This window comes from Coregonus clupeaformis, unplaced genomic scaffold (assembly GCF_020615455.1).
Source record: "Coregonus clupeaformis isolate EN_2021a unplaced genomic scaffold, ASM2061545v1 scaf0228, whole genome shotgun sequence".
Classification (NCBI taxonomy): Eukaryota; Metazoa; Chordata; class Actinopteri; order Salmoniformes; family Salmonidae; genus Coregonus; species Coregonus clupeaformis.
In genome coordinates this window covers 160,316-172,067 of record NW_025533683.1, presented here as the reverse complement: position 1 = coordinate 172,067, position 11,752 = coordinate 160,316, and the positions used below count along the sequence as shown (strand labels likewise).

Sequence of the window (11,752 nt, the reverse complement as noted above, 5' to 3'; positions counted from 1 at the left end):
AGGATTAAATGTCAGAAATTGTGAAAAACTGAGTTTAAATGTATTTGGCTAAGGTGTATGTAAACTTCCTACTTCAACTGTAGTAGAGAAATTAACATTAAATTCTAGTGGACATTTCTGCAGTCAGCATGCCAATTGCACGCTCCCTCAAAACTTGAGACATCTGTGGCATTGTGTTGTGGGACAAAACTGCACATTTTAAAGTGGCCTTTTATTGTCCCCAACACAAGGTGCACATGTTTAATGATCATGCTGTTTAATCAGCTGTCAGGTTGATTGGCAAAGGAGAAATGCTCATTAACAGGGATGTAAACAAATTTGTGCACAACATTAAAGAGAAATAAGCTTTTTGTGCATATTAAATATTTGGGGGATCTTTTATTTCAGCTCATGAAACATGGGACCAACGTTTTACATGTTGCGTTTATATTTTTGTTCAGTATAGATACAGTGCCTTCAGAACATATTCATACCCCTTGACTTATTCCACATTTTTTGTTACAGCCTGAATTTAAAATGGATTAAATATATATATTTTTTTTATATCTTGACACAATACCACATAGCAAAGTGATAACATGTTTTTAGACATTTTTGGCTAAAATCAGGCTTTAACAACAAAATTTGGAAAAGTCAAGGGGTGTGAATACTTCCTGAAGGCACTGTAACTACTGCCATTTAATGAACTAAGCCAAATAGTTGTTTCTATTGATTAACATGGGAGACATTTCTACCTTTGAAATATGCTGTCTTTGAAAAATAAACAAATGTTACACTTGTGAAACAAATAAAGTCAAAATGTTCTATGATGAAAGTATTACACAATAAAAAAATTAAAAAACACCAGTTAATTTATTTGACATCTGAAAATACAATGTTTTGCTCTGTTGAAATTGTAAAATCTATAACTTTTAAATAGATATGGCAATTAGTTAAAAACAGTTAAGTTTCAGTAATATCACATCAGAAAGGGATGGTTCTCTGAGATGCAGTACCATGTTAAGATGAGTATCCTGGAAATATTATTTCCCATTCCAACATAAAACAGAGCACCATACAGACTGGGCTAACAGTCAGACATTTACTGACAGAGTACTGACCCAACTAGTAGACCGTCCGCTGACAATAGAATGGAATTAAAAGGTAGACTCCGCAAGATGGTGTTGCAACGAACAGCACCGCAGATATTGAGATGAGCGAGATGCAAGACTACGCTCTCACAGAGTATCTACGCATGTGCACGGGTGCACTTCACACTGTTACACCGTGGTAGGTACGGGACCAAAACAGAGTAGTTTAGCCTCGCGCGTCAACGCTCCTAGTTGTTGCGGAAATTGATCAATTACGTGTTCACTTTGTGCACGCAACGTCATCTCGCTGAGTCTACCTTTAATGAAACAATTCACAATCTTGTAACACAGAAAAGCGACGTAACAAGGGAACGGAGTATTAGTCTACATTATTGTCTCATCCCAGAAACAGCAACAGAGACCTTTATATCTCAGATGTGGTGTGAAATTACGACTATTTCTCTGTCAGCCCTTAGTCTGCCTTAAAGAGAGAAAATGGCTGTTATTCTACACGGAGGGGTCAAAGGTGAAGTGAGACCAGGTGTGTGTCCCAAATGGCACCCTGTTCTCTATATGCACTACTTTTGACCAGGGCTGATAGGGCTCTGGTCAAAGTAGTGCACTATATAAGGAATAGCATACTATTTGGGACACAGTCCAGGAGATACTGTATGCAATGTAAACTGAGAAGAGGTCTAAACACACTGAGGTATCCTCATTGTCACAAAGCAAGCCCTCCTTGCCCTCCTTTCAGAATAAATACTCTTGTATTATTGGTCTAAGAGTTATGATAAATATAGTAGTTGTTGAGAGCAACCAACAGTGACAAAATAAAACATTCAATATTTTTTAAAACATCCTCAACTCCATGATTTAATTTCTCTTTCCAAATCCATATGAACAGAAAGGTAGTCAGTTAAAAGTTACAAAACGACGGTCAATAAATAAGTACACTTCTTGTGTATTGTGAACATTGGCTCCGTCCCAAATGGTACCCTACTCCCTATGTAGTGCTGGTCAAAAGTAGTGCACTACATAGGGAATAGGGTGCCATTTGGGACGTAACCAGAGTTGCATAGTGTACAGAGGTGCCTGTGGTGCAGAGCAGACTGAGCCTGGTGAGGCTAAGCTCCACTGGAGCTGCATGGTAAAGTCCCATACAAACATAACTCTCAATGTGTCCTCAGCTCTCACATCCCTGTAGGGGTCAATTCCACTTCAATTCAGTCAATTGAGGAAGTTCACTGAAATTAGACTTTTCCTAAATGGGAAAAATGTGGAATTGTAGTTTCAGTCTACTTCCTGAATTAACTGAATTGAAATGGAATTGACCCCAACCGTGGTGGTTAGGGACAACCTCTTCCTAGTCTCTGTGTGCTCCTGGGCCCAGCAGCGTGCGGTGTGTCCTCCAGCCCAGTAGGGAGCAGCCTAACCAGGCAGGGCAGCAGGTGGGGACAGGACAGGAGTATCTCAGTACACCCAGCTGACAGGGACCCACTGGGGCTCAGAACACAGCTGCTCCACGGCCACCTGCAGCTGCTCAAAGGCCTTGTCCAGGTTGTCGTTGACGATAGTCAGGTCAAAGTAGTGGCTGTAGGCCCGGCGGATCCTGGCGCTCTCATCCACGGTTTTCTTCAGATCTATCTCCTGAGAGAGAGAGGGAGAGAGAGAGGTTTCCATCAGTGATACAGAAAGGAATAGCTTTTCTTTTGAATAACTACAGCACTGAGAATTGTGCACAGGTCTACCAACATCCAGGAGAGGAGAGGGGAGACTGACCGTGAGCAGTTTGGTGGTGAGTCCAGCGTCCACCACAGCTTTGTGCATAGCTCTTAGTATGTCCAGTTCAGGAGCAGCGATAAACACCACAAATGGCATGAACTCTGCTGTCTTCAGCTGCTTCAGCGCCTGACGACACACAACCCATCAACAGACACACACACACACACACACACACACACACACACACACACACACACCCATCAAGTAATCACACAGACACTAACGTAACATGCTTATTCAAGTTTTGCTTAATGACCCAATGCAGCCGTTTTTATCTCAGTATCAAATCATTTCTGGGTAACAATTAAGTATCTTACTGTGATTATTTTCAATCAAAATACCAGAAATAGATTCTTAGCAAAAGCAATTTCTCAAGCAAGAATTTAGCTAGGACTGTCTGGGAGTGGTCTGATTGGGGAGGGGAAAACTGAAAACTTGGAACTCTTTCTTATTGGTCTATGAACTAATTGTCCATCCCACCAAAAGAGGCTGATATTTCAGGTGGTCTATTCAAACAGCTCTAACACTAAAAGGGCATGATCATCATTTTCACAATATTACATTATTATTCCAACCTCAGTGCAGATATACACTGCTCAAAAAAATAAAGGGAACACTTAAACAACACATCCTAGATCTGAATGAATGAAATAATCTTATTAAATACTTTTTTCTTTACATAGTTGAATGTGCTGACAACAAAATCACAAAAATTATCAATGGAAATCAAATTTATCAACCCATGGAGGTCTGGATTTGGAGTCACCCTCAAAATTAAAGTGGAAAACCACACGACAGGCTGATCCAACTTTGATGTAATGTCCTTAAAACAAGTCAAAATGAGGCTCAGTAGTATGTGTGGCCTCCACGTGCCTGTATGACCTCCCTACAACGCCTGGGCATGCTCCTGATGAAGTGGCGGATGGTCTCCTGAGGGATCTCCTCCCAGACCTGGACTAAAGCATCCGCCAACTCCTGGACAGTCTGTGGTGCAACGTGGCGTTGGTGAATGGAGCGAGACATGATGTCCCAGATGTGCTCAATTGGATTCAGGTCTGGGGAACGGGCGGGCCAGTCCATAGCATCAATGCCTTCCTCTTGCAGGAACTGCTGACACACTCCAGCCACATGAGGTCTAGCATTGTCTTGCATTAGGAGGAACCCAGGGCCAACCGCACCAGCATATGGTCTCACAAGGGGTCTGAGGATCTCATCTCGGTACCTAATGGCAGTCAGGCTACCTCTGGCGAGCACATGGAGGGCTGTGCGGCCCCCCAAAGAAATGCCACCCCACACCATGACTGACCCACCGCCAAACCGGTCATGCTGGAGGATGTTGCAGGCAGCAGAACATTCTCCACGGCGTCTCCAGACTCTGTCACGTCTGTCACATGCTCAGTGTGAACCTGCTTTCATCTGTGAAGAGCACAGGGCGCCAGTGGCGAATTTGCCAATCTTGGTGTTCTCTGGCAAATGCCAAACGTCCTGCACGGTGTTGGGCTGTAAGCACAACCCCAACCTGTGGACGTCGGGCCCTCATACCACCATCATGGAGTCTGTTTCTGACCGTTTGAGCAGACACATGCACATTTGTGGCCCACTGGAGGTCATTTTGCAGGGCTCTGGCAGTGCTCCTCCTGCTCCTCCTTGCACAAAGGCGGAGGTAGCGGTCCTGCTGCTGGGTTGTTGCCCTCCTACGGCCTCCTCCACGTCTCCTGATGTACTGGCCTGTCTCCTGGTAGCGCCTCCATGCTCTGGACACTACGCTGACAGACACAGCAAACCTTCTTGCCATAGCTCGCATTGATGTGCCATCCTGGACGAGCTGCACTACCTGAGCCATTTGTGTGGGTTGTAGACTCCGTCTCATGCTACCACTAGAGTGAAAGCACCGCCAGCATTCAAAAGTGACCAAAACATCAGCCAGCAAGCATAGGAACTGAGAAGTGGTCTGTGGTCACCAACTGCAAAACCAGTCCTTTGTTGGGGGTGTCTTGCTAATTGCCTATAATTTCCACCTGTTGTCTATTCCATTTGCACAACAGCATGTGAAATGTATTGTCAATCAGTGTTGCTTCCTAAGTGGACAGTTTGATTTCACAGAAGTGTGATTGACTTGGAGTTACATTGTGTTGTTTAAGTGTTCCCTTTATTTTTTTTAGCAGTGTATATATATATAAAACACAGGAAAATCACATTTCTGACTGCACTGGGCCTTTAAAATGAAAAAATCATGACTGTGTGAAATGTGGGTGTCTGTCAGACCTACCTGTGGGTTAACGTCCAGTATGCAGGTGCGTCCTGTGTCCACCACCTCGTGGATGGAGTTCATCTTGGTTCCGTAGAGGTTTCCATCATACTCTCCATGCTCCAGGTAGCGACTGGCCTTAATGTCTGCCTCCATTTGGGACCGAGACACAAAGCAATACGACTGTCCGTCCCTCTCCTCCTCCCGAGCAGGCCGAGACGTGACTGGAGGGAGGGAGGGGATGGACGGAGGGAGGGTGAGGAGAGGAAGAGGGGGAGGGAGGGTAAAAAGATAGAGGTGAGGAAGGGTGAGGAAGAATACCTTATTAATTCATAGAAGACTGAAGTTTGTCTTCTGCTGTACCCCTCTGATATACACACACACACACACACACACATATACCGGGGGGACTGGGACTCACAGGGGACGGTGGTTCCATAGAGCAGAGGGTTGATGATGATCAGTCTGTTCTTCAGGCTGCGCCGGCCCACTCCCTGAGCACCAATCAGAACCAGGGTCTTCCTCTGGAATGGAGGCATCTTGGCCACCTCTTCGTAGATCTGCAGCTCGTGGCGGTCAAACTCTGGTCGTCACGACAACAGACACGCTACCACCATCAGCTTAGTTTGCTCAGTAATAATACTAACACATAACTACTGAACAAAAATATAAAACACAACATGCAACAATTTCAACAAGTTCACTGAGTTACAGTTAATATAAAGAAATCAGTCAATTGAAATAAATTCATTAGGCCCTAATCTATGGATTTCACATGACTGGGCAGGGGCGCAGCCATGGGTGGGCCTGGGAGGGCATAGGCCCACCCACTGGGGAGCCAGGCCCTGCCAATCAGAATGAGTTTTTCCCCACAAAAGGGCCTTATAACAGACAGAAATAGTCCTCTGTTTCATCAGCTGTCCAGGTGGCTGGTCTCAGACGATCCCGCAGGTGAAGAAGCCGGATGTGGAGGTCCTGGGCTGGCGGTTGTGAGGCCGGTTGGCCGTACTGCCAAATTCTCTAAAGCAATGTTGGAGGCGGCTTATGGTAGAGAAATGATAATTCAATTTGCTGGCAACAGCTCTGGTGGACAGCCCTGCAGTCAGCATGCCAACTGCACCCTCCCCCAAAACTGGAGACATCTGTGGCATTGTGTTGTGACAAAACTGCACATTTTAGAATGGCCTTTTATTGTCCCCAGCACAAGGTGCACCTGTGTAATCATCCTGCTGTTTAATCAGCTTCTTGATATGCAACACCTGTCAGGTGGATGGATTATCTTGGTGAAGGAGAAATGCTCACAAAAAGGGATGTAAACTAATTTGCAAACAACATTTGAGAGAAATAAGCTTTTTGGGACCCAACATGTTGCGTTTATATTTTTGTTCTGTATAATATACAGTCATCTATACTATAGTGATATACACTGAGTGTACAAAACATTAAGAACACCTTCCAACTATTGAGTCACTTCCCCCATCCACACTGATTGAAGTGGATTTTACAAGTGACATCAAGGGATAATAGCTTTCAACTGGTCAGTCTGTCATGGAAAGAGCAGGTGTTCCTAATGTTTTGTACACTAGTGTAGAGCCAACAATGGATGGAAAATTAACCTACTCCACACATACCTATCGGTTAGGCTATAGTACACTGAAATATCAAATGAATGGTGGCCAATAATGAGAGAGAGGTGTAATCCAGCTGTTCTTTGCTTTGATATGCATTAGGAGATGGCTCTGGCCAACAATATGATGTTACTGATAACATTAGCTACAACTATAGGTTGTTATCAGTATAACACAACGCCCACAAGGTGAACTGAAGCCCTTTAGAGCAGGATCAGGATAAGAGGGGTCTAATGGCTGCTGAACACACCTGCATTCTTGGACATCATGTACATCATCTTCTTCTTCTTCTTCTTCCCTGTTAGTGTCCCACAGAGAACGCCTGGGAGGAACAAAACACATTAAAGCTCACTGAACCACAGGAGGGCACCAGAGTAAACATATTTCCTAAATATGTCTGAGTTGTGGACACAAGTAGAGGGGAAGTAGTGGGGGGGGTGGGGTTATTTATTGGAGTGTGGACTTAGCCTATACTTTCATGGCAGTTTGCTGCCAAATGTGCTACTTTGAGAAATAAACTGTCCTGGGTATAGAGGCTGCGTGTATATAGTACCTTATTTCCTATATAGTAGGGTAAAGGGGGCCATTTGGGACACAGTCGAGTACACAAACAGGTGGAAAGAATAAATTATTTTGGGGTAGATGTCATTACTTTGTTGAGTATAGAGATTTTACATTTTAGTCATTTAGCAGACGCTCTTATCCAGAGCGACAGTTAGTGAGTGCATAAATTTTTCATACTGGCCCCCTGTGGGAAACGAACCCACAACCCTGGCGTTGCAAGCGCCATGCTCTACCAACTGAGCTACAGGGGGCTACAGAGATGTGTGTTACAATTCTATTTCACCTTAGTTGAACCAGGCAGTATTCTGAGCTATATAGGACGGTGTATAGAAGTCTAACTACCTAATAATAATAATAACACATTTTAAGCACTTTTCTCCCAAAGTCAGAAGTGTACCTGATCCATTCCATTCTCTCCTCACAAAGGCTTTTCTCTTCTCCTCTAAGAACTGACTGGGGATCAGTCCTGTGGCTCCTCCCACAATGTTGACCGCCTGAAGGACAGGATGTGAGGTCAGAGACGTGCTACTTCCTGTTTCTCTTGCTCTACTCTTGAGGATCAGTTCATTTTTGATTAAAAGTCACAAATGGAATACTAGTCCCTATCCCATTAGGGGTGCTCAGGGCCGGGTTAGGACAGTTGGAAGCAATATGATTAAAAGTTCCACCTAGCCAATCAGAAGGCAAGATGGAGCATGGAGCTATTACCATATTGCTTACACTGCATCTATCCATCCAGTTGTTTCAGATCAAGTGCCTAGGGGTGGATGTGTGAAAGTCATTCAACCATGCTTCTAATTTAACCAATAAGGCATGAGAACCTGTGGATTATGGGGAATAACACAAGGCTAAGGGCTGTTCTGTTGTCAGCAGTACCTACCTGCCACCAGTTAGGGTCCTCTCTGTTGACAATGTGCAATACATCTCCTTTAGAGAAGGCCAGGCCAGCCTCCTTACAGGGGATCAGGTTGTCTGTGGCTGGGCTGTAGTTAAAGTGGGGTTTCAGATGCACCTGGAGAACAGGAGGACAATGTCTGTGTTACCATAGTTACAGCTTCAGGTAGAAAAAGGAAATAGGAGGGGTGTTTAACAACAATGACGTCATCTTCAGATTGTCAATTACCAACAGCCCAACGTTCGACAGTCTGTACTGTGAGAATCCACAGAGAGAACAAATATAATTGGTCACATTCTGCCCCCAGCCAAAGACCACTGCCTTCTTGACAAAACCCTACATCAGGGCTCTCCAACCCTGTTCCTGGAGAGATACCCTCCTGTAGGTTCACTCCAACCCTGTTCCTGGAGAGATACTCTCCTGTAGATTTTCACTCCAACCCTAATCTAACGCACCTGATTCTAATAATTATCTGGTTGATAAGCCGAACTAGGTTAGTTACAACTGGGGTTGGAGTGAGAACCTACAGGAGGGTAGCTCTCCAGGAACAGGGTTGGAGAGCCCTGCCTTACATAATGCCTCACAGCATTGCATGCTCTGGGTGGTGTGTATGTGTATATAGTAAGGGAGGCTTTAGTTTCCTCTCCTCCTCCCCATGCCCAGATTATTTTTTTCTCTCTCCCTCTTCCTCCTCCTCCTCCTCCCTCTCCCCCTCTCCCTTCCCTCCTCTCCCCCTCTCCCTTCCCTCCTCTCCCCCTCTCCCTTCCCTCCTCTCCCCCTCTCCCTTCCCTCCTCTCCCCTCCCTCCTCTCCCTTCCCTCCTCTCCCCCTCTCCCTTCCCTCCTCTCCCCATCTCCCTTCCCTCCTCTCCCCCTCTCCCTTCCCTCCCTTCCCTCCTCTCCCCATCTCCCTTCCCTCCTCTCCCCCCTCTCCCTTCCCTCCTCTCCCCCCTCTCCTTCCCTCCTCTCCCCCTCTCCCTTCCCTCCTCTCCCCCTCTCCCTTCCCTCCTCTCCCCCTCTCCCTTCCCTCCTCTCCCCCTCTCCCTTCCCTCCTCTCCCCCTTCCTCTCTCTTTCTCAATTCTGTTTAAATTCAATTTAAGGGCTTTATTGGCATGGGAAACGTATGTTAACATTGCCAAAGCAAGTGAAGTAGATAGTAAACAAAAGTGAAATAAACAATACAAATTAAGAGTAAACATTACACTCAGAAGTTCCAAAAGAATAAAGACATTTCCAATGACTATGTATATATACAGTGCTGTAACAATGTGCAAATAGTTAAAGTACAAATGGGAAAATAAACATAAATATGGGATGTATTTACAATGGTGTTTGTTCTTCACTGGTTGCCCTTTTCTTTTGGCAACAGGTGACAAATCTTGCTGCTGTGATGGCACACTGTCGTATTTCACCAAGTAGATATGGAAGTTGATCAAAATTGGGTTTGTTTTCAAATTCTTTGTGGATCTCTGTAATCTGAGGGAAATATGTGTCTTTAATATGGTCATACATTTGGCAGGAGGTTAAGAAATGCATCTCTCTCTCTCTCTCTCTCTCTCTCACGATACATGGCCCCATTCATTCTTTCCTTTACACGGATCAGTCGTCCTGGTCCCTTTGCAGAAAAACAGCCCCAAAGCATGATGTTTCCACCCCCATGCTTCACAGTAGGTATGGTGTTCTTTGGATGCAACTCAGCATTCTTTGTCCTCCAAACACGACGAGTTGAGTTTTTAAAAAGTTATATTTTAGTTTCATCTGACCATATGACATTCTCCCAATCCTCTTCTGGATCATCCAAATGCACTCTAGCAAACTTCAGACGGGCCTGGACATGTACTGGCTTAAGCAGGGGGACACGTCTGGCACTGCAGGATTTGAGTCCCTGGCGGCGTAGTGTGTTACTGATGGTAGGCTTTGTTACTTTGGTCCCAGCTCTCTGCAGGTCATTCACTAGGTCCCCCCGTGTGGTTCTGGGATTTTTGCTCACCGTTCTTGTGATCATTTTGACCCCACGTGGTGAGATCTTGCGTGGAGCCCCAGATCGAGGGAGATTATCAGTGGTCTTGTATGTCTTCCATTTCCTAATAATTGCTCCCACAGTTGATTTCTTCAAACCAAGCTGCTTACCTATTGCAGATTCAGTCTTCCCAGCCTGGTGCAGGTCTACAATTTTGTTTCTGGTGTCCTTTGACAGCTCTTTGGTCTTGGCCATAGTGGAGTTTGGAGTGTGACTGTTTGAGGTTGTGGACAGGTGTCTTTTATACTGATAACAAGTTCAAACAGGTGCCATTAATAGAGGTAACGAGTGGAGGACAGAGGAGGCTCTTAAAGAAGAAGTTACAGGTCTGTGAGAGCCAGAAATCTTGCTTGTTTGTAGGTGACCAAATACTTATTTTCCACCATAATTTGCAAATAAATTCATTAAAAATCCTACAATGTGATTTTCTGGATTTTTTTTCCTCAATTTGTCTGTCATAGTTGACGTGTACCTATGATGAAAATTACAGGCCTCTCTCATCTTTTTAAGTGGGAGAACTTGCACAATTGGTGGCTGACTAAATACTTTTTTCCCCCACTGTATGTCGATATAGGACTTGTTTTACTGTGGATATACAGTGATGGAAAAAAGTATTTGATCCCCTGCTGATTTTGTACATTTGCCCACTGACAATGACATGATCAGTCTATAATTTTAAATGGTAGGTTTATTTGAACAGTGAGAGACAGAATAACAACAAAAAAATCCAGAAAAACGTATGTCAAAAATGTTATAAATTGATTTGCATTTTAATGAGGGAAATAAGTATTTGACCCCTCTGCAAAACATGACTTAGTACTTGTTGGCAAAACCCTTGTTGGCTATCACAGAGGTCAGACGTTTCTTGTAGTTGGCCACCAGGTTTGCACACATCTCAGGAGGGATTTTGTCCCACTCCTCTTTGCAGATCTTCTCTAAGTCATTAAGGTTTCGAGGCTGATGTTTGGCAACTCGAATCTTCAGCTCCCTCACATATTTTCTATGGGATTAAGGTCTGGAGACTGGCTAGGCCACTCCAGGACCTTAATGTGCTTCTTCTTGAGCCACTCCTTTGTTGCCTTGGCCGTGTGTTTTGGGTCATTGTCATGCTGGAATACCCATCCACGACCCATTTGCAATGCCCTGGCTGAGGGAAGGAGGTTCTCACCCAAGATTTGACAGTACATGGCCCCGTCCATCGTCCCTTTGCTGCGGTGAAGTTGTCCTGTCCCCTTAGCAGAAAAACACCCCCAAAGCATAATGTTTCCACCTCCATGTTTGACGGTGGGGATGGTGTTCTTGGGGTCATAGGCAGCATTCCTCCTCCTCCAAACACGGCGAGTTGAGTTGATGCCAAAGAGCTCGATTTTGGTCTCATCTGACCACAACACTTTCACCCTGTTCTCCTCTGAATCATTCAGATGTTCATTGGCAAACTTCAGATGGGCCTGTATATGTGATTTCTTGAGCAGGGGGACCTTGCGGGCGCTGCAGGATTTCAGTCCTTCACGGCGTAGTGTGTTACCAATTGTTTTCTTGGTGACTA

The 11,752-nt window shown here is 44.8% G+C and overlaps 1 protein-coding gene across 1 annotated transcript in view; it reads right to left on the bottom strand.

The window, feature by feature from the left end:
- Window positions 1-833: 833 nt before the first annotated feature.
- LOC121558167 (protein PALS2-like) overlaps window positions 834-11,752 on the bottom strand; it is a 34,785-nt gene continuing 23,866 nt past the window's right edge. The window contains exons 7-13 of the mRNA XM_041871645.2: window positions 8,173-8,304; window positions 7,690-7,786; window positions 6,979-7,050; window positions 5,522-5,683; window positions 5,122-5,324; window positions 2,850-2,978; window positions 834-2,717 (exon numbers count right to left, since the gene is read on the bottom strand). Coding sequence (XP_041727579.1) covers window positions 2,541-2,717; window positions 2,850-2,978; window positions 5,122-5,324; window positions 5,522-5,683; window positions 6,979-7,050; window positions 7,690-7,786; window positions 8,173-8,304 — 972 coding nt within the window. The 3' untranslated portion in view covers window positions 834-2,540. The remainder of the gene's footprint in view (window positions 2,718-2,849; window positions 2,979-5,121; window positions 5,325-5,521; window positions 5,684-6,978; window positions 7,051-7,689; window positions 7,787-8,172; window positions 8,305-11,752) is intronic.